We start from the raw sequence: 24,596 nt of genomic DNA, 5'->3' as shown, positions 1-24,596 counted from the left end.
TTCTTGAGCTTTATCCCATTACCTGAACCCCTTTCAACACAGTATTGGGAATCATGCTTTTTGAGATAGAAAAATATTTTTGAGGTAGGAAAAATATTTTTAAAACACAGTGATTTCAGAGTCTGAAAATTATCAGGACAGGGTGGAGTTTGGAAGAGTTCCAAAAGGAAGTAAATATATGGCAAGCTGACCTCTTATATTTTTCATCAAGGGAAAGACTTTAATACAACTGCTACTAGAATTTAGTTTTCCATTGATCAGTGGTTTCTCTGGACATCAGTATCTTTATTTAGGCTTGTTAATATGTAAGGTACTTTCACTAGTTTGGCTATTTCAGAGACTTATCCAGAGACAATATGTGGATATAAAGCCTCACATTCTGTTGATACCGTTCTGATAGGGACAGAGAACTATCTATCTGGTAGGTCAGATAATTTGGGAGGTGACTGTGAGGGATATGCTGAGAGGTAGGAGGAACCCCTGTCAACCAGATAGCATGCAGACACCTCAGGGCTGGTGGGAGAGTTAAGGGTCTATTCCATATGCCTGGGAGACATACCTTGAGTCAGGAGGGAAGACCACCCAGGAAGGTCATCCTTTTCCACATAGCCGCGGCAAACATGCTGCTATCCTGTCTTATTTCAGCTACCAATACTGAAAACAATGACCCAGCATAAATGAATATCTTCTACATAAGCAGATTCTGGACTTTCCCTCAGGGTTCTATTTCGACCTAGAATAAAACCTACGGAGATAAAAATGTACCTCTAAGGTGGGTGTAGTGTTGTCTTCTCTCTAGTAGGCTCTGGGAGAGTCAGTCTCAATTACAGGAACATTCACTGCTTTTGCTGGAAGTTCTTCTTTGAATCCCCAGGAGTATAGATCTTATTTTAGAATCAGGTGAACAAAAACATTCTTGGGTCTCTATCGAGAATTCAAATTCCCAAAGGATCATAAGACATCTCGTCTTTTACTTTCTCCCTGAGGGGATGAAAAAAATCCCTGACTCTTCTCTCAGGAGAACAGGAGTGATTGTATCTGACTCTCCTTGCAGGAAAGTTCTAAGGAATGGGCAGAGGAATTGTTGGCACCACACTTTTTATCCATTCATATTTTCAAATACTCAAGGGCCATAAACTTAAGGCAGATATCACAAACTACGTGATCCAAAACATGAAATTATCATTGCTTTAGGAATTACTGCTTCTTCACAATCCCTGTGAAGTTATATGAGAAGTTGTTTCTCATACGTGATTAAAAGGTGAGTCCCCATAAAGGCAATTATTGCAACCTTGAAAAGCAATAGATTATCCCCAAACCAGTATATCTTTATTTACAGTTATGATGGATTCAAATAAAGATGGATTATTATAGCCATAAGTAATAATTATTCAGTCTTTATTATGTTTTGAGAAAATGTGACAAATATTTTGCATGCAATTTATAGTTGAATATAATCATTATGATCATTTTACAATTATGGAGTGGAGACTAGAGTAAATTATGTCAAATCTCCAATTCTTTAAGTTTGTTCTAGGAGTCTCTGGGAAAACATGGGAGTCTTTCAAAAGGTCAACAAGGTCAAAATTATTTTCACAATAGTATCATACAACTGTTCAGCCTTTTCCATTCTCTCATAAGTGTACTTTGGAATCTTCTAGAGGCTATGTGATATGTGATATGACAACTGTTAGATGCAGAAGCTATAAAAATCTAGCTGTGATCTATTAAGTGAAACATAAATCAAATTTGCAAAATATAGAACAATGCTGCCCTTTTCACACATTTTTTTATTTTAGAAAAGGCGGAAAATGTTCATAAAATTATGATATTCATATTAAGACCATATAGTGGGACTGCATATTTTTAAATTAAAAATAGTTAATAAATTATAAGTTTTAATTTCTAATATAATAGATATAAACTATAACCACATAAGCAATGTCTCTATTGGTTCTCAGTAACTTTTAACAGTTCTGAGGTCTTGAGTTAAAAAAGGTAGAGAACCATAGTCCTTAATGAATTCCTTCCAATCAGGCAACAGATAGTTAGAAATAAATAATTTTATATAATATAAAAAATGAATGAGTTTTCTGTTGCTGGTGCAAAAAGTTCACTCAAACTTCGCAGCTTAATGCAACATACATCTATTATTCCACAGTTCCCATGGGTCAGAAGTTCTAGTACAGGTTAGCTGGATTCTCTGCCCAAATCTCACAGACTAACATTAAGGTTTTGGCATGTTCCTGGATCTCTTCGCTCAAAACTTGTTGCCCTCTTTGAAGTTCAATGATGTTAGTAGAATTCAGTTCCTTGCAACTGTAGAATCAAAGTATTAGTTTCATTCTTGGCTGTTAGTTGGGGATTTCTCTTAGCTTCTTTTTTTTTTTTTAAATTTTTTTATTAATCAAAAAAAAGAAAAGAAATTACCACAACATTTAGAAATCATTCCATTCTACAAATGCACTCAGTAATTCTTAGTATCATCACATAGATGTATGATCATCATTTCTTAGTACATTTGCATCGATTTAGGAAAAGAACTAGCAAAACAGCAGAAAAAAATATAGAATGTTAATATAGAGAAGAGAATTAAAATAATAATACTAATAATATATATATATATATAAAAAGGAAAAAGAAAAAAAACAAAAACAAAAGATACAAACACACAAACAAACAAAAAACCATATTTCAGGTGCAGCTTCATTCAGTGTTCCAACATAGTTACATTACACTGAGGTATTATTGTGCTGTCCATTTTTGAGTTTTTGTATCTAGTCCTGTTGCACAGTCTGTATCCCTTCAGCTCCAATTACCCATTATCTTACCCTCTTTCTAACTCCTGCTGGTCTCTGTTACCAATGATATATTCCAAGCTGATTCTCAAATGTCGGTTCACATCAGTGGGACCTTACAGTATTTGTCCTTTAGTTTTGGGCTAGACTCACTCAGCATAATGTTCTCTAGGTCCATCCATGTTATTACATGCTTCATAAGTTTAGTCTGTCTTAAAGCTGCATAATATTCCATCGTAGGTATACGCCACAGTTTGTTTAGCCACTCGTCTGTTGATGAACATTTTGGCTGTTTCCATCTCTTTGCAATTGTAGATAATGCTGCTATAAACACTGGTGTGCAAATGTCCGTCTGTGTCTTTGCCCTTAAGTCCCTTGAGTAGATACCTAGCAGTGGTATTGCTGGGTCGTAATCCATTCTGCCATTCTATGTCTTTTGATTGGGAAATTCAGTCCATTAACTTTTAGTATTATTACTGTTTGGATAATATTTTCCTCTACCATTTTGGCTTTTGTATTATATATATCATATCTGATTTTCCTTCTTTCTACACTTTACTCCATACCTCTCTCTTCTGTTTTTTCGTATCTGACTCTAGTGCTCCCTTTAGTATTTCTTGCAGAGCTGGTCTCTTGGTCACAAATTCTCTCAGTGACTTTTTGTCTATAAATGTTTTAATTTCTCCTTCATTTTTGAAGGACAATTTTGCTGGATATAGGAGTCTTGGTTGGCAGTTTTTCTCTTTTAGTAATTTAAATATATCATCCCACTGTCTTCTAGCTTCCATGGTTTCTGCTGAGAAATCTACACATAGTCTTATTGGGTTTCCCTTGTATGTGACAGATTGTTTTTCTCTTGCTGCTTTCAAGATCCTCTCTTTCTCTTTGACCTCTGACATTCTAACTAGTAAGTGTCTTGGAGAACGCCTATTTGGGTCTATTCTCTTTGGGGTGCGCTGCACTTCTTGGATCTGTAAATTTAGGTCTTTCATAAGAGTTGGGAAATTTTCAGTGATAATTTCTTCCATTAGTTTTTCTCCTCCTTTTCCCTTCTCTTCTCCTTCTGGGACACCCACAACACGTATATTTGTGCGCTTCATATTGTCATTCAGTTCCCTGATCCCCTGCTCAAGTTTTTCCATTCTTTTCCCTATAGTTTCTGTTTCTTTTTGGAATTCAGATGTTCCATCCTCCAGTTCACTAATTGTAGCTTCTGTCTCTTTAGATCTACCATTGTAGGTATCCATTGTTTTTTCCATTTTTTCTTCTTTGTCCTTCACTCCCATAAGTTCTGTGATTTGTTTTTTCAGATTTTCTATTTCTTCTTTTTGTTCAGCCCATGTCTTCTTCATGTCCTCCCTCAATTTATTGATTTGGTTTTTGAAGAATTTTTCCATTTCTGTTCGTATATTCAGCATTAGTTGTCTCAGCTCCTGTATCTCATTTGAACTATTGGTTTGTTCCTTTGACTGGGCCATATCTTCAATTTTCTGAGCATCATCCATTATTTTCTGCTGGTGTCTGGGCATTTGATCAGATTTCCCTGGGTGTGGGATCCAGCTGGTTGAAAGCTTTTTCTGTGAAATCTCTGGGCTCTGTTTTTCTTTTCCTGCCCAGTAGGTGGCGCTCGTGGCGCTCGTCTGTCTGCACGGCAGTCGGCCCGGGAAACCGCGCGTGGAGGTGGGGGTCGCTGGCCGCCGCGGCTTGGGAGAGTGCTGGTCCTAATTGCCCAGCTGGCCCGAAACGCCAAGCGTGACGGGAGGGCCCCGCTATCCAATGTTCCCAGTCAGACCGGGGAGCCACGTGCGTGGAGGGGACCCCAGTCGCCAGCCGACCCGGCCGGGAAAACGCGCGCCCCTCGGGTAGCTCACCGCAGCAGATTCTCCCTGCCCGTTCAGCTGTTCCAGAATGGGGTACGCTGTCTTTTTGGTCTCTGTCGTGACTCCGGGAGCTGTTTCGTATTGTTTCTGTTTCTTTAGTTGCTTTTCTGGAGGAGGAACTAAGACCCGCGCGTCTTACTAAGCCGCCATCTTCTCCGGAAGTCCTCTCTTAGCTTCTTGATACCACTTTCTTGTTCACTGCACATAGCTCGGTCAGTCTTTAAGTTGACAACTGCTTGGGGAATTCTCATACTTCAGATCAAATCTCTGATTTCCTCCTCTGCTACTTGATGACAAAAACTCCCTGTCTTTAAGAGACTTACCAGACTGTATTTGGCTGACTGAGATAATCTCCATATTTTATTATCAGTTGAATTGCAAAATCTCTGCACAGTAGTACTTAAATAAATTCCTGTGGTGGTTTGAAGCTGTCATAAACCCCAGAAAAGCTCATGTTTCTTTAATCCGTTCTTGTGGGTACAGGCCTACCTACGATGGAACACTTGAATTAGGTCATTTTAATTGAGATGTGTCCCACCCCATTTGAGGTGGGTCTTAATACCTGTGCCAGTTTGAAAGGATGTTTGTACCCTAGAAAAGCCATGTTTTAATCCTAGTCCCATTTTGTAAAGGCAGCCATTTTTTCTAATCCCTATTCAGCACTGTATGTTTGAAACTGTCATTACATCATCTCCCTGGAGGTGTGACTCAATCAAGAGTGGTTGTTAAACTGGACTAGGTGGAGACGTGTCTCCACCCATTCAGGTGGGTCTTGATTAGTTTACTGGAATCCTATAAAAGGAAATATTTTGGAGAAAGGAGGAGATTCTGAGAGAGCAGAGCATGACATAGCCACAAGACGCACAGAGTCCACCAGCCAGCAGCTTTTGGAGATGAAGAAGGAAAATGCCTCCTGGGGAGCTTCATGAAACAGGAAGCCAGGAGAGAAAGCTAGCAGATGATGCCGTGTTTGCTATGTGCCCTTCCAGATGAGAGAGAAACCCTGACAATGTTGACCATGTGCCTTCTCACTTGAGAGAGAAACCCTGGACTTCACTGACCTTCTCCTTGAACCAAGGTGTCTTTTCCTGGATGCCTTAGATTGGACATTTCTGTGGACTTGTTTTAATTGGGATATTTTCTTGGCCTTAGAACTATAAACTAACAACTTATTAAATTCCCCTTTTTAAAAGCCATTCCATATCTGGTGTATTGCATTCCAGCAGCAAGCAAAATAGAACAATACCCTTACAAGAGTCCTTTATAGGAAGGTAAAGGAAAAACATAAAAAGCCTTAGAAATTAGAGAAAGGCCTGTGAGAACTTAAGAGAGGACCCACAGAAGCTCAGAGAGGAAGCCACTGAAGCCAGAAGCTGAAAGCAAGGAAATATGGAGTGAAGGACAGCAGACACTGCCTTCCCATGTGACAGGGGAGCCCAGATGCCAGCAGCCTTTCCGCAGAGAAATTACCTTCACATTGATGTCTTGAGTTGGGTGTTTTCACAGCCTATGAACTGTGATTGTAAGTTAATAATCCCTCAGTGTAAAAGCCAACCTACTTCTGGTATATTGCATTCTGTCAGCTTTAGCAAACTGAAATAGTACCCAATCTAAGTATTTAAGCATTACCTTATTAGTGCTTGATTGAATAGAATCTTAGGGAGCCATCTTCAGAATTCTGCCTGCCGCATAAAGCCTTTTTTTAAACCACTGTGGTTCTGTTTTCATTTTTAAGATCTTATTTTTTCCTTAGAAAATTCAACCTTTATTATCAGCCTTGTGCTGTTTTAGTATTGTCACCCACAAGTAATTGTGGTTCTGAATCTGAACTAAGAAGGGGACAATGCTCATTCCTTCTTATTACTTTGAGGCATAAGATTAGCATATTTAAAAGTGTCTTTTAATTTTATTAATCAGTTTATATGAATTTATTCTCAACATATCTTACAAAACAATTTGAAATGTTTCAAATAAGGGCTGATTCACTACAAGTCATATAAGAAAGTATTATATGTTCAATATGGTGACATATCCTTTTTGATAAGTAACAAAATTGAATATTTAAGAAACTCCATCAAATTAATGTTTTTCTTATAGGTGGAAAATATAATAGGTAAGTTAAATGAGCTGATGGAAAAGGTAGTTGATCCAATGATATTCAAGATCGACTTGAAGGTTCCAAGAGGGCAGCTTAGCAAAGTGTAGAATGTAGCTCTTCCTCCAGAGTAGCTAGTAAATAGCAAGGAACAGTGCAGAACAACTGCTGGGGCCACATCAGTGACTGGACACACAGTGTACACCAGTCTGGACAAGCTGGACCAGCTACGATCCCACCTAGAATTGTAAGTCCCCCAAGTCATGGAGGCCGGTGTCCCTTCTCCACAGGCTGGTTTCTAAAGGTAAAATGAATGAGACTTTACTATCAGAAGGGGCTGAGCACAACCAAGCTCCAATTGTGGAATTAATTAACAAGTTTCGACCACTGAGAATAAGCCCCAGCTCAAATAAACCTCGAATAAAACCCAAAGGTAGTAGTTTTTGCCCCAGCACAGAGTAGGCAAGGCTGAAGGAAAAAAAGAAAACAAAACATAACAGAGGTTTTTTTGGATTGGACAGCACAAAATATTTGATAAGCTCTGGACCCTAAAAAAAGGGGGGGGTGTAATAGGACCTGGAGATACATAAAGAAACATACCAACTTAAACTCTTGATTAACAAACCCAAGGAATGAGGGTCCTGCTTTGAAAATGATTTTTTTTGCTTTGTTTCTATGGCTTAACTTCATATTGGATACAACTGTAAGCTTCTCAGGCTCCAACTTCCCCAGGCAAGGGCAGAATTAAGCTTTTATGAGAAACAAAGAGGCTGGTCAGGTGAAAGGAGTCAATTCTCTGGAGGCTGTGCCTTCCCCAGGAGAGGAGTGGGGCCCAGCTCTGGTGGAATCCCTCCATCAAGGAATTCAGATCCCAAGGACTAGAAAACTGAAGCCAAGAAAGGCAGCCTACAACCTCTCTTCTGTCTTAAGAATGCCCCCAGCAGGGACAGTGTGCTGAAGTTAAAGGTATGGTATCACTTTATGCTGGTAGGCCCCACAGACAGAGAAGGACCACATACTGGGCAGGGCAGGAAAAACACAGAGTGTAGAGACTTCATAGAAAAGTCTGTAAACCTTCTGGGTCTCACCCTTAGGGAAAACTGATGCAGGTGGCTCTTTCCTCCAGAGAGAAAGCCTGTCTGGTCTCGGAAAATCTGCTGGGGTCTACAATATTTAAGTAGACCCTCCTAAGAAAAAAAAAGGCTCTATATAGGCAGGGCAAGAAACAAGAAAACAAGAACTGAAAAATTCTGATCCATTAAACAAAATCTATACTAGAGTTCTAGAATAAGGTAAACTGAATGTCAAAGAAAAGATAGAGAATGAAGCCATCCATCAAGAAAATCCTAGGTAAAAGAGTGAAAACAGTCTCCAAAATAAACTAATTAAGGAAATTAAATGCTTAGACATCAGCAAAATTAATGAGTCATACTAGGAAAATTGAAGATATGGCCCAGTCAAAGGAACAAATCAACAATTCAAAGGAGATACAGGAGTTGAAATAGCTAATTCAAGATGTTCAAGTAGACATGGAAAATCTTATTAAAAATCAAATCAGTGAATTGAGGACAGAGAAAGAAGGCAATGAGTGAATAAAAAGAAGAAATCGAAAGTCTGAAAAAACAAACACAGAACTTATGGAAATGAAAGGCACAGTAAAAGAGATGAAAAAACAATGGAAGCCTACAATGTCAGATTTCAGGAGGCAGAAGGAAGCATTAGTGAACTGGAGGTTGGAACATCTGAGAACCAACAAGCAAAAGAAACTATAGGGAAATGAATGAAAAAATATAAGCAGGGATTCAGGGAGTTGAATGATATAATGAAGCACAAAAATATACATGCTGTGGGGGTCCCCAAAGAAGAAGAGAAGGGAAAAGAGGAGAAAGACTAATGGGGAAAATTAGCACTGAAAATTTCCCAACTCTTATGAAAGTTTAAGTCTGATGAAGGACTTAAAAATTACAGATCCAAGAAGTGCAGCATACCCCAAACAGAATAGATCCAAATAGACATATTCCAGGATACTTACTAATCAGAATGTCAGATGTAAAAGAGAAAGAGAGAATTTTGAAAGCAGCAAGAGAATAGCAATCCATCACAAACAAGGGAAGCCCAGTAAGACTATGTGTAGATTTCTCAGCAGAAACCATGGATGCAAGAAGACAGTGGTATGATGTATTTAACATTCTAAAAGAGAAAAGCTGCCAACCAAGAATTCTATATCCATCAAGACTGTCCTTCAAAAATGAGGGGGAAATTAAAACATTTGCAGACAAAAAAATCACCGAAAGAATTTGTGACCAAGAGATCAGCTCTGCAAGAAAAACTAAAGGGAGCACTACAGCAGATAGGAAAAGATGGGAGAGAGAGGTGTGGAGAAAAATGTAGAAATGAAGACTATCAGTGAAGATAAAAAGAGAAAGAAAGAGATATGACATATAAGATCTAAAAGGCAAAATGGTAGAAGAAAGTACTGTCCTTACAGTAATAACACTAAATGTTAATGAATTAAACTCCCCAATCAAAATACATAGACCAGAAGAATGGATTAAAAAACAGGACCCATCTATATGTTGTGTATAGGAGATGCATTTTAGACCCAAGGACAAACATAGGTTGAAAGTGGAAGGTTTGGAGAAGATATTTCATGCATACAGCATCAGAAAAGAGCAGGAGTAGCTATACTAATATCCAACAAATTAGACTTCAAATGTAAAACAATTGAAGGGGATAAAGAAGGACACTACGTATTAGTAAAAGGAACAACTCAACAAGAAGACATAACAATCATAAATATTTATGCACCAAGCCAGCATGCTCCAAAATACATGAGGCAAACACTGAAAAGAGAACTAGACACCTCTACCATAATATTTGGAGACTTCAATTACCTGCTTTCATCAATGGATAGAACATCTAGACAGAAGACAAATAAAGAAACTGAATTTGAATAATACAATAAATAAACTAGACTTAACAGATAGTTATAAAGCATTATACCCCACAACAGCAGGATACACTTTTTTTCTCAAGGGCTCATGGATTATTTTCAAGGATAGACCATATGCTGGGTAACAAAGAAAGTATCAATAAATTTAAAAAGATTGAAATCATACAAAAATTTTGTTGGATCATTAAAGAATGAAGTTGGAAATCAATAATAGGCAGAGAGCCAGAAAATTCACAAATATATGGAGGCTCAACAACACACTCTTAAACAACCATTGGGTCAAGAAATAAATTGCAAGAGAAATCAGTAAATATCTCAAGGGAAATGAAAATGAAAACATGACATATCAAAATTTATGGGATGCAGTAAAGGCAGTGCTAGGAGGGAAATTTACTGCCTTAAATGTTTATATCAAAAAAGAAGAAAGAGGGCGGGCCATGATGGCTCAGTAGGCAGAGTTCTTGCCTACCATGCCAGAGACCTGGGTTCAATTCCTGGTGTCTGTCCATGCAAAAAACAAAAAACAAAAAAGAAAGAGCAAAAACCAAGGAATTAAATGTTCACTTGGCAAAACTAGAGAAAGAACAGCAAACTAACCCCAAAGGAAGCAAAAGGAAAGAAATAACAAAGATTAGTGCAGAAATAAATGAAATTCAGAACATGAAAACCATCAAGAAAATAAACAAAACCAGAAGTTGCTTCTTGGACAAAATCAATAAAATTGATGGACGCTTAGCAAGGTTGACAAAAAGAAAAAGAGAGGATACAAATAAATAAAATCAGAAATGGAAAAGGAGACATAACCACTGACCCTGCAGAAATAAAGGAGGTAATGAGAGGATACTATGAACAACTTTATGCTAATAAACTAGACAACTTAGATGAAATGGATAACTTCCTAGAAAGGTATGAACAACTGACATTGACTTGAGAAGAAATAGATGACCTCAACAAATCAATTACAAGTAAAGAAATTGAATCAGTCATTAAGAAGCTCCCCAAAAAGAAAAATGCAGGACCAAATGGCTTCACATGTGAATTCCACTAAGCATTTAAGAAAGAATTATTATCAATCCTGCTCAAACTCTTCAAAAAAAATTGAAGAGCAGGGAAGGATACTTAACTCATTCTGTGAAGCCAATATCACCTGCATACCAAAGCCAAAGATACTATAAGAAAGAAAATTACAACCAATCTCTCTAATGAATATAGATGCAAAAATCCTGAACAAAATTATTTCAAATCGAATCCAGCAGCACATTAAAAAAATTATACACCATGACCAAATTGGATTTACTCCAGGTATGCAAAGATGGTTCAACATAAGGAAATCAATTAATGTAATATGTCATATCAGCAAATCAAAGCAGAAAAACCACATGATCACCCGATTGATGCAGAAAAGGCATTTGGCAAAATTCAACATACTTTCTTGTTGAAAACCCTTAAAATATAGGAATAGAAGGTACCTTCCTCAACCTGGTAAAGGGAATATAAATAAAACCCACAGCTAACATCATCCTCAATGGGGAAAGACTGAAAGCTTTCCCCCTAAGATCTGGAACAAGACAAGGATGTCCACTGTCACCATCATTATTCAACATTGTGTTGAAAGTTCTAGCTAGGAGCAATTAGACAAGAAAAAGAAATACAAGACATCAAAATTGGAAAGGAAGAAGTAAAACTCTCACTGTTTGCAGATGGTATGATACTGTATGTCAAAAAAAACCCCAAAACTCCATGGCAAAACTTCTACAGCTAATAAATGAGTAAAACAAAGTGGCAGGTTACAAGATCAACACTTAAAAATCTGTAGTGTTTCTATGCACTAGTAAAGAGCAATCTGAGGGGGAAATCAAGAAAAAAATTCCATTTACAATTGCAACCAAAAGAATAAAGTATTTAGGAATAAATTTAACTGAGAATACAAAAGACCTATACAAAGAAAACTACAGGAAATTTCTAAAAGAAATCACAGAAGACCTAAATAAATGGAAGGGCATACTGTGTTCATGGATTGGAAGACTAAATATGGTTAAGATGTCAATTCTACCTAAATTGATTTATAGATTCAATGCAATACCAATTAAAATCCCAAAAACTTACTTTGCAGAAATAGAAAACCCAATAACAAAATTTATCTGGAAGGATGGGTTGCCCTGAATAGCTAAAAATATCTTGAGAAAGAAAAATGAAGATGGAGATCTCACACTACCTGACTTTAAGGTGTATTACAAAGCTACAGTGGTCAAAACAGCATGGTACTGGCATAAAGATATATATATATCTTTATATATATATATATATATATACTGACCAATGGAATCAAATAGAGTATTCAGAGTTAGACCCTCTCATCTATGGACAATTATCTTTGATAAGACAATCAAGCCAATTCACCTGGGGCAGAACAGACTCTTCAATAAATGGTGCTTAGAGAACTGGAAATTCAAATGCAAAAGAATGAAAGAGGATCCGTATCTCACACTCTATATAAAATAATTCAAAATGGACCAAAGACCTAAACATTAGAGCTAAGACCATAAAACTTTTAGATGAAATGTAGGAAAATATCTTATAAAACTTGTAATAGGAGGTTGTTTCCTAGACCTTACACCCAAAGCATGCATTGAAGAAAGAAAGGATAAATGGGGTCTCCTCAAATTAAACACTTTTGTGCATCAAAAACTTTGTCAAGAAAGTAAAAAGGCAGCCTACACAATGGGAGACTATTTGGAAGTGACATATCAGATAAGGGTCTAGTATCCAGAATATATGAAGAGATCATTGAACTCAACAACAAAAAGACAAAAAACCCAATCATAAAATGGGCGAAAGATATGAACAGACATTTATCAGAAGAGGAAATACAAATAGCTATAAGGCACATGAAAAAAATGGTCAACTTCCCTGGCTATTAGGGAAATGCAAATCAAAATCATAATGAGATATCCCACAAGAATGGCCATTATCAACAAAGCAGAAACTATAAGTGCTGGAGAGGATGTGGAGAAAGAGGCATACTTATCCACTGTTGGTGGGAATGTAAAATGTTACAACAGTGATAGAAGACACTTTGGGTATTCCTCAGGAAGCTAAGTATAGAATTGCCAGATGATCCAGCAATACCATTGCTAGATATCTATTCAGAGGACATGAGGGCAAGGAGACAAATGGACATTTGCACACCACTGTTTATAGCAGCATTTTTACAATTGCCAAGAGATGTCAATATTGCATGGGGTTGAAAATAGATGGTCATTCACATTTTAAAACTTCAACTTCTGCCTGAGAATAAAGAAGAAATATCTATTTGGTACAAAATTTATATTTTGACTAGTGCATTTCCTAATTTAACTTATATGGACAGGCTAATTGAACACCATAAGTACAAGGAACCTTGAATAGAGCATGAGATTTCATAGGTTTGTCCAGGTTAGTGTGATACCCCAATAAATCTCAGAGTGATTTGGTCAGTGAGTAAAGAAGTTTTTGCAAAGTCCCCTTGGGGCAATGGAGGAAAAGGGGGAAAATTCACCTTCCCCATTTGGAGAATTCCTGATAATCGCACAAGCAGTGGGGACAACCAAATCAATAGGCCAAGCCCTCTATCTTGGGGTTCATTCCTATGAAACTTTTATCCCCACAAAAGACAGGCTAAGCCTGCTTAAAATTAGGCCTAAGAGTCACCTCCAGAGAACCTCTTTTGTTGCTCAGATATGACCTCTCTCTCAGCCAACACAGCAAGCAAACTCACTGCCCTCTCCTTCTCTATGTGGGACATGACTCCCAGGATGGAAACTCTCTGGCAACATGGGATAGAAATCCTAAAATGAGCTGATACTCAGCATCAAGGGATTGAAAAAACCTTCTCAATCGAAAGGGGGAAGAGATAAATGAGACATAATAAAGAGATTAAAAGAAACGTATTAGCATATGAAAAAGAGAAAGAAACCTTAAAAAGGAAGTATGTGGAATCATTAGGCAAAACACAAGCCATGACTATTAAAATACAGAGAAGATGACATAACTAATTAAAGTGAAACAATAGAGAAAGTCAACGAAATGAAACAGGTAAAGCAAGAAGTTTATATTGAGTAACATTTTCAAAAAGAATAAAACAGGAGTTAACATATAAAATACAAAGGAGAAATTCAAACTCATTGAGGGTAAAGTAGAAGTCTAGACAATAAGAAAACTAGAAAGCAAGGAGGACACATTAGAAAAAAATAAAGGAGATAAATTTTCCAGCAATAAGGAAAGATGAAAATTTTCAAATTTAAATTCTCAAAGAATGCCAAATTCATTGCATTCCCGAAGATCACCTTCAGGCTTGATGATTTGTTAGAAGGATTCATAGTACTCAAAAAATATGTTATACTCAAGGTTATGATTTTTTACAACAAAAGATAAAATCAGCAAAAGGAAAAGGCTCATGGGGTAAAGTATGAGCCTCCATGTATCCTTTCTCAGTGGAATCACACAAACCTCTTTAATTATCCACAATGATGTGTGACAGTTTGTGCAAATTATTGACAATGAGGGAGTCAACTCATGCCTTGGTGTTCAGGCCTTCACTGTGGTTTAGTAATGTACCTAAGTCTCTAGCTCTCCAGATCAAAAACAGGCATTCACCACAAATCACATTGCTAGCATAAACTTGTACTTTATAGCCCAAGGACTCAGGCATATTAAAACATTCTTATGGAATAGATCATTTCAAGGACTCAGAGTTTTCTCCCAGGAGCCAGGCAAGCACCAGTACTGAAGACAGCCCTTTCTTAGGAATGTGCAGGGTTTGAACTACCCAGGCCTGCTGAGCTAACCTCTTTCTGTATAGTTCACCTGCTGGACCCTTGGACTAGTCTCTTTTACAGCATAGACTATATTTTTCTGTGCATGTCCATTAACTAGCACATTTGTATAATAGATACAGCAATATTAACAGCATGAAATGCCTAACATTTGGAGAGGCCAGTATGGGGCTGGGATAGATGTGAAGAAACAGCTAATCCATTATAAAGCTATTACATACAGTTTCGTATTTTTGTACTAATTTAATGACTAACCTCCTTGATCTTTCATTGTTAGTACTTTGTAATAAGTTTGTGCAGAGTATTTAGCATAATAATTAGCTGATGATTAGCTAAGTCAAGTTCTTTCTCAGACAAGTAATTTTTCATTGATTTTATACCCTGTCTTAAATTGATGTCTCAATATATTTAGTCATCAGTCTCAGTATTATCATGAGTTATTTTCAAAAGACAATTGAATTTTTACCAATAATTGCAATTGTTAAACCGCACTGAAATATGAACATGGTATAATTCAGCTTTATTAAAAAACCAGTTGGTAAGAATTACAGAGGTATTTGTTATGCTTTCTGAACAGAATTGGCCTTTGCCCACATACTAGATATCACTGTGGACAAGTGTAGTTACAATTAGTCATGATTTGGTTATTTCTGGGTTTCAAGTCAGTGGGAGAGAAAGCCAGTCACCCTGTCTCAGTTCACAAGCTTGTACTAAAATTGGTTTCCATTGTGTGCTGTTATTGAGCATGGACTTTTTCAATCCCATGGGGAGGATATGGGTGTTAATCAGAATAGTTCCTATCCCTGTAACTATACTACAGGATTTGTCTTATTTTGATCTGTTCTTGGGGTGAAGGCAGTCATAATGCATCTATGCAAATTGCACATGCCTCTAGAGAATTGTCATAGGTTTGGATGTTCATAAGATTTCTCTAGGTGTGCCTCTTGGGCTTTAGCAGTCAGATTGAAGGGCCATTGACCCATGGCTACTTTGGTCAATCCCAACTGTTTTAAAATAGTCAAGGGGCTCCACTGGGTTTGGGGAACAAGCCCTTTCATGTGGGTTTGGGAAATGCTGGTTGGGTTGTAGCATTATCCATAATTATTTGTTTAGTCTGCCTGACAAACTTCACTAAAACATCCCCATCTTTCTGGTCTGAGTCCCATCTCTTCCCTTCATCCTGGAAGAGAATTCCCTCTCCTCTGCTTATTCTAGTCATTTTTTTTTCCTGAATGCCACATGTTAAAAACAAATTCAGCTTATCCTATGATACCTAGACCTACAACTATTTTCCCTAAAGCCCTTTTCTGTCTTTTTGAAAAATTAAACTTGCTGTTGCCATTGTGTACTAATGGTTTTTTAGAGATATGATATATGCTTTGTTCCCCTTAAACACTGGATTACCCAGGCTTGGGTTGGATGAGAGTGGTAGTTACACTTAGATGCAATCTAATCTGAGTATGCCATAAAGCCTTCCATAGCCTTTCTCATCTCAGAGTGACACCATTCTCCAGGGCAATTTTGATGCATCATATGAAGCCTACTGTTTTATTCCTGTAATAAGCTCACAGTCTTTTACTATTCTGTTTAATAGCTTTCAACTCAGAAGAACAGGAGAGATATGCATCTGTACAGCACACTACAGCATTTTAGGAAATGCATTGTGTCCATTTTAACCAGTGCCTTCCTAACCATTTGCTCATCAAGGTATATAGTTATATGGTGACCAGTCTTCCAGGAATTGTACAATGCACAGTCTGATGTCCTGGTGAGGTGTACTTCCAAGAATTTTCTTTCCAAATGATATTGGCTATAATAGATGCAGCCTGAAAAATAAGCATAAAAAGATACTGGCATATTATTAGTATATATACAGGATATTACTCAGCCATCAACAATTGTCCCAGTTCAATCATATCAGATGACTAAAATGTCTCCCAGAGAAATGTAACTCAAGGATGCAGACTTCCATTTGACTTTTGCAGGTTCCCAAAGCAAGGGTGATTGGACAATCATATGGCTTCACCCTTTTGGGCATCTGGTATAATTGTGCTCATTGAAAATACCATTCTCTGACTGTGTGCCTCTGTTGAGGGACTAATGTAATATTGGATTCCTTTCATTGCATAACTTATTTATTTATTCCTTTATCCTCAGCTACTATTTCTCCTTCTTTCCATTTGCCATTGATTTTAACCCTTTGGAAGGGATGTCAGGGTCACCCATTGTGGTGTTCCAGAGTTCTGGGAGCAATATTTGTCTAGCAAGAGCCTCTCTTTCAGTGAATACCCACTCATATAAGTTAATGTTACATAGATATTAATGTTGCATAGATACTGAACTGCTGGGATATCTTGACAAGTAGGCAACCCAGAAGCATTCATTATCAACCTCAAGTTGATAATGAATAGATAAAGTGAATAGATAATGAACCAGATAGAGTGAAGACACATCCATTCCATCAGGCCCTAAGGAATTTTGGCATAAAATTTAAAGATATAGTTACAGTTTCTTACTTCGAAATCATCCCTGATTCCAACACCCATAGTTGCAATCCTAGTCCTGGGATCACTGCATCAGGTAGGAAAAAGTAAAATTGAGATGATGAGGGGATGAATTATATAAGAATATCAACACCCTTTCCTACCCATTTTTTCCACAGATCCACCAGAGAAGTGGAGGATTCTACTGAGAGAGGCCTCTTCCTTGTCTCCATCATGTTGAAAGTAAGCTCATGCTCATAATCTTCATGCTTTGATATTGTCTCATTTTAGCCAAAATTATTTCTATTTGCTGTTTCAATATTCTAGTAAACTACTACCCTGAGCATGATATGCAACTATTTGATGTGATATCTCTTTACCCAGTGTTGGACACAATAGACTGTAAAGTGTCTTCCTTGGTCTGAAGTAATGTAACTCATTGATCCATATTGGTATAGTATCTTATGTTCCAATTTTTAAGAGTGTTTTGAGTATTTGCATTATCACTGGATATAACAACTCTGTACACGGTTAGTGTTTATTCCTTTCAGGACCCATTTTTAGCCTCCCAGGGCAACTGGTAGTGGTTATATGTAGACCACTTACCATCTATTTGTGGGGCCTCCACTCAAGAGAATCTACCCTATTCTCAGCTGCAGTTTTGATCTATTTTTCTGGCAGTTAGGACAGTTCTTGTTGGTATTTTTTGCCTCAGAAGGTGCAAGAAGTATATGTGATGCTCAGCTCATGTCTTCATGGTTTTGGCTTCCCAATATCCATTCATTTCATTGACCAAAATGGGTACATCTATTAGTACATCAAGATGTCCACTGAGTGGTTTCAATGACCTTCCAGTCTTGGAAGGGGATTCTTCTGATAGTACTTGAAATACCCTAATTTAATGTGCCCCTTAAATTCTCATAATGATCTTTATTAAGCTGTACCCAATATGGTCATCCATTTAACAGTCCAGTTTTCTGTTTTTCATTTGCCCAATGCTCTAGCCAGGCAATCACTATCACCCATGGGTTAGTGTACACTTAAACATCAGAGTGCTTATTGTTAAATTTGTCCATTGATTCAAGGGAAACAATGCAATTCAACTGATTGGACTGATTTGTTCTTACCTTCTTCTATTAGTTTTTCCATCAATTTGTGATAGTGCAGCAGCCTCCCAAACAAGATACTGCTTATCCTCTTTGGTACAGTCATGTGTAAACCAAGCACCTTTTTGTTAGTAAATAGAGAGCTGTCTATAGGGCACCATCCATGTAGCAATAGAATCTGCAGTTCCACAGGTGGTGCCAAAGTCAGCATAAAGAAAAAGAAGCTCTTTGCTCTTGAATACAGTGAGTATCTCCTTTCATTCCTCTGGTAATATGTTCCTATGGAAACTATTTCCATTTCATTATGAAACTCCTCTGGGCACAGCTTTACTTATTACAGTGTTTCTCTGAATTCTAGTCAAAAGACTAGTCTGTACGTCTAGTGCTTTATTTCCTTCAATGTCAGTAGCTCCTGACTACATCATGATTATAGGCAATGAATTATTTATTTTATGCATTCATAGTCATTACTAAAAGTTCCTTCATAATTGTCTTATATGGTTGAAATCCCCATTGCCTGATTCCCTATCATCAGCTTAGCACTTTTCATAACCTTCAATTAAAACTAAATAGCCCATAGGATCCATTTCTAGTACAGGAAGATAAATAAAAAAATTAAGAATGGATCTACATTATTTTAATGTATGCATGAGATATTTGTAGTACTAAACATATTCTTTACTTAAAAGCAAAAAGGTTATTCAGTTGCCCTCTTCTGTTTTCCTTTACTCTTGAAGCATACTGACATTAATATTGGACTTTATTTGTCCTGCTAAGTTCCAATATTAAATCAACCATACTCTTTGTTCTGTTACCCTAATACTGAGTAGCCTCAAAAGCTATAAAATGAAAAAGATCATGTTTTAGTCTGCCAAAGTTGCCAGAATGCAACACTCCAGAGATGGATTGGCTTTTAGTAAGGGGATTTATTTAGTTAAAAATTTATAGTTCTTTAGAGGAAAGGCAGTTAACTTTCATCTAAGGTTTTTTGTTGCATGGGAAGGCACATGACCATGTCTGTTGGCCTTCTCTCTTGGTTTCTGGGTTCCAACAGCTTTCCCTAAGTCAATTCCTTTCTGTATCTCCAAATGACTGGGCTGAGATGAGGTATGCTGAGCTGCTGAGCTCTCTTCTGACCTCTGTCTTTTAAGCTTCCAGCTAATGAAATTAAACCTTACTCATTGTGGAAGGCACTCCCCTTAGTCAACCGAAAATGGAATCAGCCATAGATAAATTTTGCATACTGATGATCTAAGGCAACAGAAATAGAAAAACAGGGCATCAACACCTGGCCAAGTTGACACCTGAACCTAAACTACTAGAAACCTTTGTTAATTTAGGAGACAGCAAGAATGGAGTGAATTATGGATAATCTATTAAACTTTGTAAATAGCTTTGAAGAGAAAAATAAAAAGATGTAGAATAAAAGTAGAAGATCTGAAGATGAAAATAAAGCAGTCTGAATAAGAGAAAAACAGGTGGGCCTAAGAATAAGTCTTGAAGAGAAATATTCCTAGGTGTTTAATTTGGTGGATATTATATCATCTTGTTTCCAACGATAGCTAAAATGATAAACCTTTTTCAAGAATATCCTGATTCTCCACTATGTGATAAAAATTTCAATCCCAATATGTTTTGTTTAATTATGAGAAGTTTTCAGCTATTCCTTCTTCAAATGTTTTTCTGCTTCTTTCTCTCACTGTTTCTTCATTTGCTATATGCCCTTAGGACCATTTCCAGAGACTTTAGTTGTGGCTGTCAAATGTGGAGTGGGTGGCAGAGCCCCTCATGCTGTCATTCCCTTAGTCTTGTTCATGCCATCCCACTAATGTTTTAACTTAACAAAACATATAAATTATAGCCCTGAATTACAATTCAATCAAAAAAAAATTCATGAATTAACTTTCCTTACAATATTAAGCAATATATTTTCGAAATTTCCTTGGAATCAGAAGATACTTTCCTGCTCAGAAAATCTCAATGACAAGCAGAAATTACAAAAGTGATATTTTTGTTTTGTTTTAATCCATTAGGGATGCATCATTTCATAACCTTAACACTTATAATTTGAAATTATTCTATATTTTTACAAATTTCATTCTAACTCTTTTAAAATATTTTTTGAGCAAATAGATGATGCCAGGAATTATCCCAAGTTTTTTGTGAAAAGATGACTGTGCTGGTTTGAAATGATGTATGTACTCTAGAAAAGCCATGTTTTAATCCTAATCCCATTTCGTAAAGGCAGCTATTTCTTCTAATCCTTACTCAGTATTGTATGTCTGAAAATGTAATTAGATCATCTCCCTGGAGATGTGATTTAATCAAGAGTGATTGTTAAACTGGTTTAGGTGGAGGAGTGTCTCCACCCATTTGGGTCTTGATTAGTTTACTGGACTCCTATAAAAGAGGAAATATTTTAGAGAGAGATTCAGAGAGAGAGCAGAATGATGCAGCCACGAGAAGCAAAGTCCACCAGCCAGCGACTTCTGGAGATGAAGAAGGAAAACGCCTCCCAGGGAGCTGGAGAGGAAGCTAGCAGATGACGCCATGTTTGCTGTGCCCTTCCAGCTGAGAGAGAAACCCTGACCATGTTTGCTGTGTGCCTTTCCACTTGAAAGAGAAACCCTGAACTTCATCAGCCTTCTTGAATCCAGGTATCTTTCCTTGGATGCCTTAGATTGGACATTTCTATAGGCTTGTTTTGACTAGGACATTTTCTCGGCCTTAGAACTGTAAACTAGCAATTTATTAAATTCCTCTTTTAAAAGCCATTCTGTTTCTGGTATATTGCATTCTGGCAGCTAGCAAACTAGAACAATGACACATAGGATATTTCAAATAAAATGCCACAGAGCAGTTTGTAAGTGGAATATTTTGCTACCACAGAACTGGTCAAAACTGAGAGATTAGTGTGCAGTGGTATGAAGGCTAGTAATGAGCAGGTTCATTCTTAAATTGGCTGAGAAGAACCAAGAAAGGGAGAAGAAACAATAACAAATACTATTGTTCAATGCTTTTTATTTCAGGGCTTTTCTCTATAAAGCCATAGAGATTAAGAATGTGCTGAGTTAATTGAAAATAACATAACTTAGGCTCTGAATATCATATGAAGTCTCAGTTTTTTAATTCTCATGAGCTGTTAGTCTACATAATTCCTTTCTTTACCTGGTAAAGATGTACCTGTTATAACAATTTCAATGTGTACTAAAATGTTGATATTGGGAATATGTCTTTCTGATATTCTCTTTCCTGCAAAATTATTTTCTGTTACCGTTTGATGGTCAAGAAGTATATTTCTTGGTAACCCAGTCTGAGATGATAATGTGGATACATAATTAAAAATAAAACTATTTAAAAATAAATGTATAAAATGCTTCTAATAAAGTGGCTGAAAAATAAAACAACTAAAAATCTCTGATTCTAATAAATATACTATTGAAACTTAACGTATGAAATGTCTCTGCTTGTTTTTATTGGATTGTTTATGTTCCAAATCCGCAGTCTTTACTAATATGCTCTTATTATAGGGTCTCAAGTACAAATTAGTGATGGCCAGTCTGGAGGTCTACTCTCATTTTCTAAATTTGATGATCAACCATGAATATTTATAGTCTATAGGCTATTAAGATATGATATATTTAAGAAGTTTTCAGGGGAGGTAAAAACTCACTCTCAAGTAGCTCTCAAGGGGTTTCCAAGTTGCTTCCTTAAACAGATCTAATCATGTGAGTTAGTTCTCATAATCCATCCAGTGAGGACCTTTGACTTGACATCAGTAGGAACTAGAGTAGCTTCTAAAGCAGGAACAGGTGCCAGCAAACCACTGCCGATGAGCTCAATGGTCTCAATTGCCTATTTTGTAGTTAGTTTTATTGGAAGTTACCTACACTCACTCATTTACATATTTCTGTGGGTGCTTTCACCAGAATTAAATTGTTGTGGCAGAGATGGAATAGCCGACAATTTTTTTTTACATAAAGTAGCCTCTGATATAGAAGATATAGAAGATATATAATATCTTATTAACTGAATGTGACTTAGCTATTCTGGATAGAAACTTTACTCATATTGAATGCTTCCCAACTATTGGCATTGCATTTCCAAGAATTCCAATAATCACTATTCCATTTAAAATTTTAGCCATTCCAGTGTGTATAAAATAGTATCTTATTGTGGCTTTAATTTATATTTTCTTGGTCATTAATGTATGGTAAGCACTATTTTATGTGTTTGTAAACTATTTGTATTTATTTCAAGAAGTGCCTATTCATGTGCTAGGACAATTTTATAAAATTGGGTTGTTTTTCATTTTTTTAGTATTAGTTTGAAGGAGTTCTTTATATATACTTGTTAAAATTCAATTACTGGATTTATAGAGAGGTATTATTATCACTTGGTCTGTGATTTGCATATTTTTTGGTTTCCAAATGGTGTCTGTTAAGGAAAGCACAAACATCCATTAAGTGGCCATTTCACAGCTCTCACTGACCACACCTCCTTCTCTGAGGATGTCGCAAATGCACACTAAGCATATACCCCACCTCCTTTTCTATTATATGCTATTCCAAAACCTGGTGGTGGTGTTGAGTCTAATGAAAAGGTATGGCCAGACCTGAAACTGGAAACCTGGAACAAGCAGCCCCAGACGCTAATCAAGGCAGGAATTTTCAATCACAGGGACCCCTCTTCTACAAGGTGGATAAAATAGTAATAGATTTGTCTCTTTTCTCTGGTGTAAAATGGGGTGTGTGCAGCTCCCATCTAGGACCCTAACTGGGAGGACTTCTCAGCCAACCCAGAAGGTTGTCTGTGCTAGGACATCTTTTCTTTCCTTGCTTTTTTGGACTCATTGTGCAGTGTAAGTGACAAGGAGATTATTTGTCCTTTCTTGACTCTTTATTCTGTGCAAGTAATAAAGGGATCATTTGCCAAAGTTTCTGTTTGCCTTGATCTCTCATTCCCACAACACTGTAGTAATAACTTGCTCCACAGTGACTCTGATGGGAAGTGGTTAATACCTAACAGTTCTTCAAATTTTACATCTAATGATTTCAGAGACTTCTCTGTGAATGTAAGTTCACAAAAATACCAAGCTCCCCACATTATTTTAATTTCCCAGAGGATTTATATTTTGAGTTTTTAGTTTTGGATCTATAACATAACATTTTAAAGACATACTTATTCTAGCACAGGGTACAAAAATTCTAACTTCTTCATTTCATAGGCAGCAAATCCCCTCATTCCATGCAGCTTTTTGATGTTTGTCATGTCGGCCTCTCTTTGCACAGCACTCTCTTTAAGGCACTTTTCACCTCTGCATTCCTCAAGCTATAGATGAGGGGGTTCAACATAGGGTTGAAAAGACTATAAAACAGGGAAAGGATCTTCTGCTGTTCCTCAGGATGGCGGGACTTGGGGGCCATGTACATGACAATGGCACTGCCAAAGAAGAGCCCGACCACGCAGAGGTGGGAGGAGCAGGTGGAGAAGGCCTTTCTGCGTCCCTCCCCGGACTGGATCCTCAGGATGGACACCAGGATGCGGGTGTAGGAGACCAGCACCAAGCAGAGAGGCCCCACTAAGATAAACACACAGGCTGCAAAGATGACGAGTTGGTTGAGTCTCGTGTCAGCACAGGCCAACTTGAGGACAGACAGGATTTCACAGAAGAAGTGATTGATTGTTCGAGGCCCACAGAAGGGCAGCCTCAGGATGAGAACCACATGGACCAGGGCCAAGAGGAAGCTAAACGCCCAAGTAGCGACAGCCAGGATGGTGCACACTCTCCAGCTCATGATGACAGAATAATGGAGGGGGTGGCAGATCGCCACGTACCTATCATAGGACATCACCACCAAAATCAGGCACTCTGTGTGAGCAAAAGCCAAATACAAAAAAGTCTGCATTATGCATGGAACAAAGGAGATGGTTCTTTTCTGATTCACAAGATTTGTCAGCATCTTAGGGACATTGTTTGAAGCATAGGACATGTCAACGATGGCCAGATGTGAGAGGAAGAAGTACATCGGATTGTGCAATCTGGAGTCCAGGCAGATGAGCCCCACAATGACCCCATTGCCCAGCAGAGTGAGGGCGTAGAATAGAGAGAAAATTCCAAAGAGGAAAAACTCCAGTGCTGGATCCACCTGAAATCCCAGTAGGGAGACTTCGTTAATCCATGTCTGGTTGCCTTTCATTCTCCTGTGGCAAAGATCACAAGTCTATGATGGTTACCAGATGATGAGCACCAAAGAGCAATTGAACACACAAATCATTTACTGAAGGCAGAAAACAGAGTGAGCATTTAGAAATCCATCACTTTTGATGACTTTTCTATGATTCATCAAAATCATAGATGAATTTTGTGACAAAGATGACAAGTAATTCACCTTGTAATCAAAGAAATAATAGGAATAATCATATACTATAATAAGATACAAGATAATTTTATTATATAAGCATTA

The 24,596-nt window shown here is 37.3% G+C and overlaps 1 protein-coding gene across 1 annotated transcript; it reads right to left on the bottom strand.

Annotated features, from left to right (window-relative positions):
* Positions 1 to 23,396: 23,396 nt before the first annotated feature.
* Positions 23,397 to 24,329, bottom strand: LOC143687647 (olfactory receptor 2A14-like). The gene has a single exon (XM_077164800.1). The coding sequence runs from the start codon at positions 24,327 to 24,329 to the stop codon at positions 23,397 to 23,399; it is 933 nt and encodes a 310-aa protein (XP_077020915.1).
* Between the last annotated feature and the right edge of the window lie 267 nt (positions 24,330 to 24,596).

The sequence above is a fragment of the Tamandua tetradactyla genome, chromosome 1 (genome assembly GCF_023851605.1).
Source record: "Tamandua tetradactyla isolate mTamTet1 chromosome 1, mTamTet1.pri, whole genome shotgun sequence".
Taxonomy (NCBI): Eukaryota; Metazoa; Chordata; class Mammalia; order Pilosa; family Myrmecophagidae; genus Tamandua; species Tamandua tetradactyla.
Note: the sequence above shows the minus strand (reverse complement) of the source record. Positions and strands in the feature narration are given on the sequence as shown.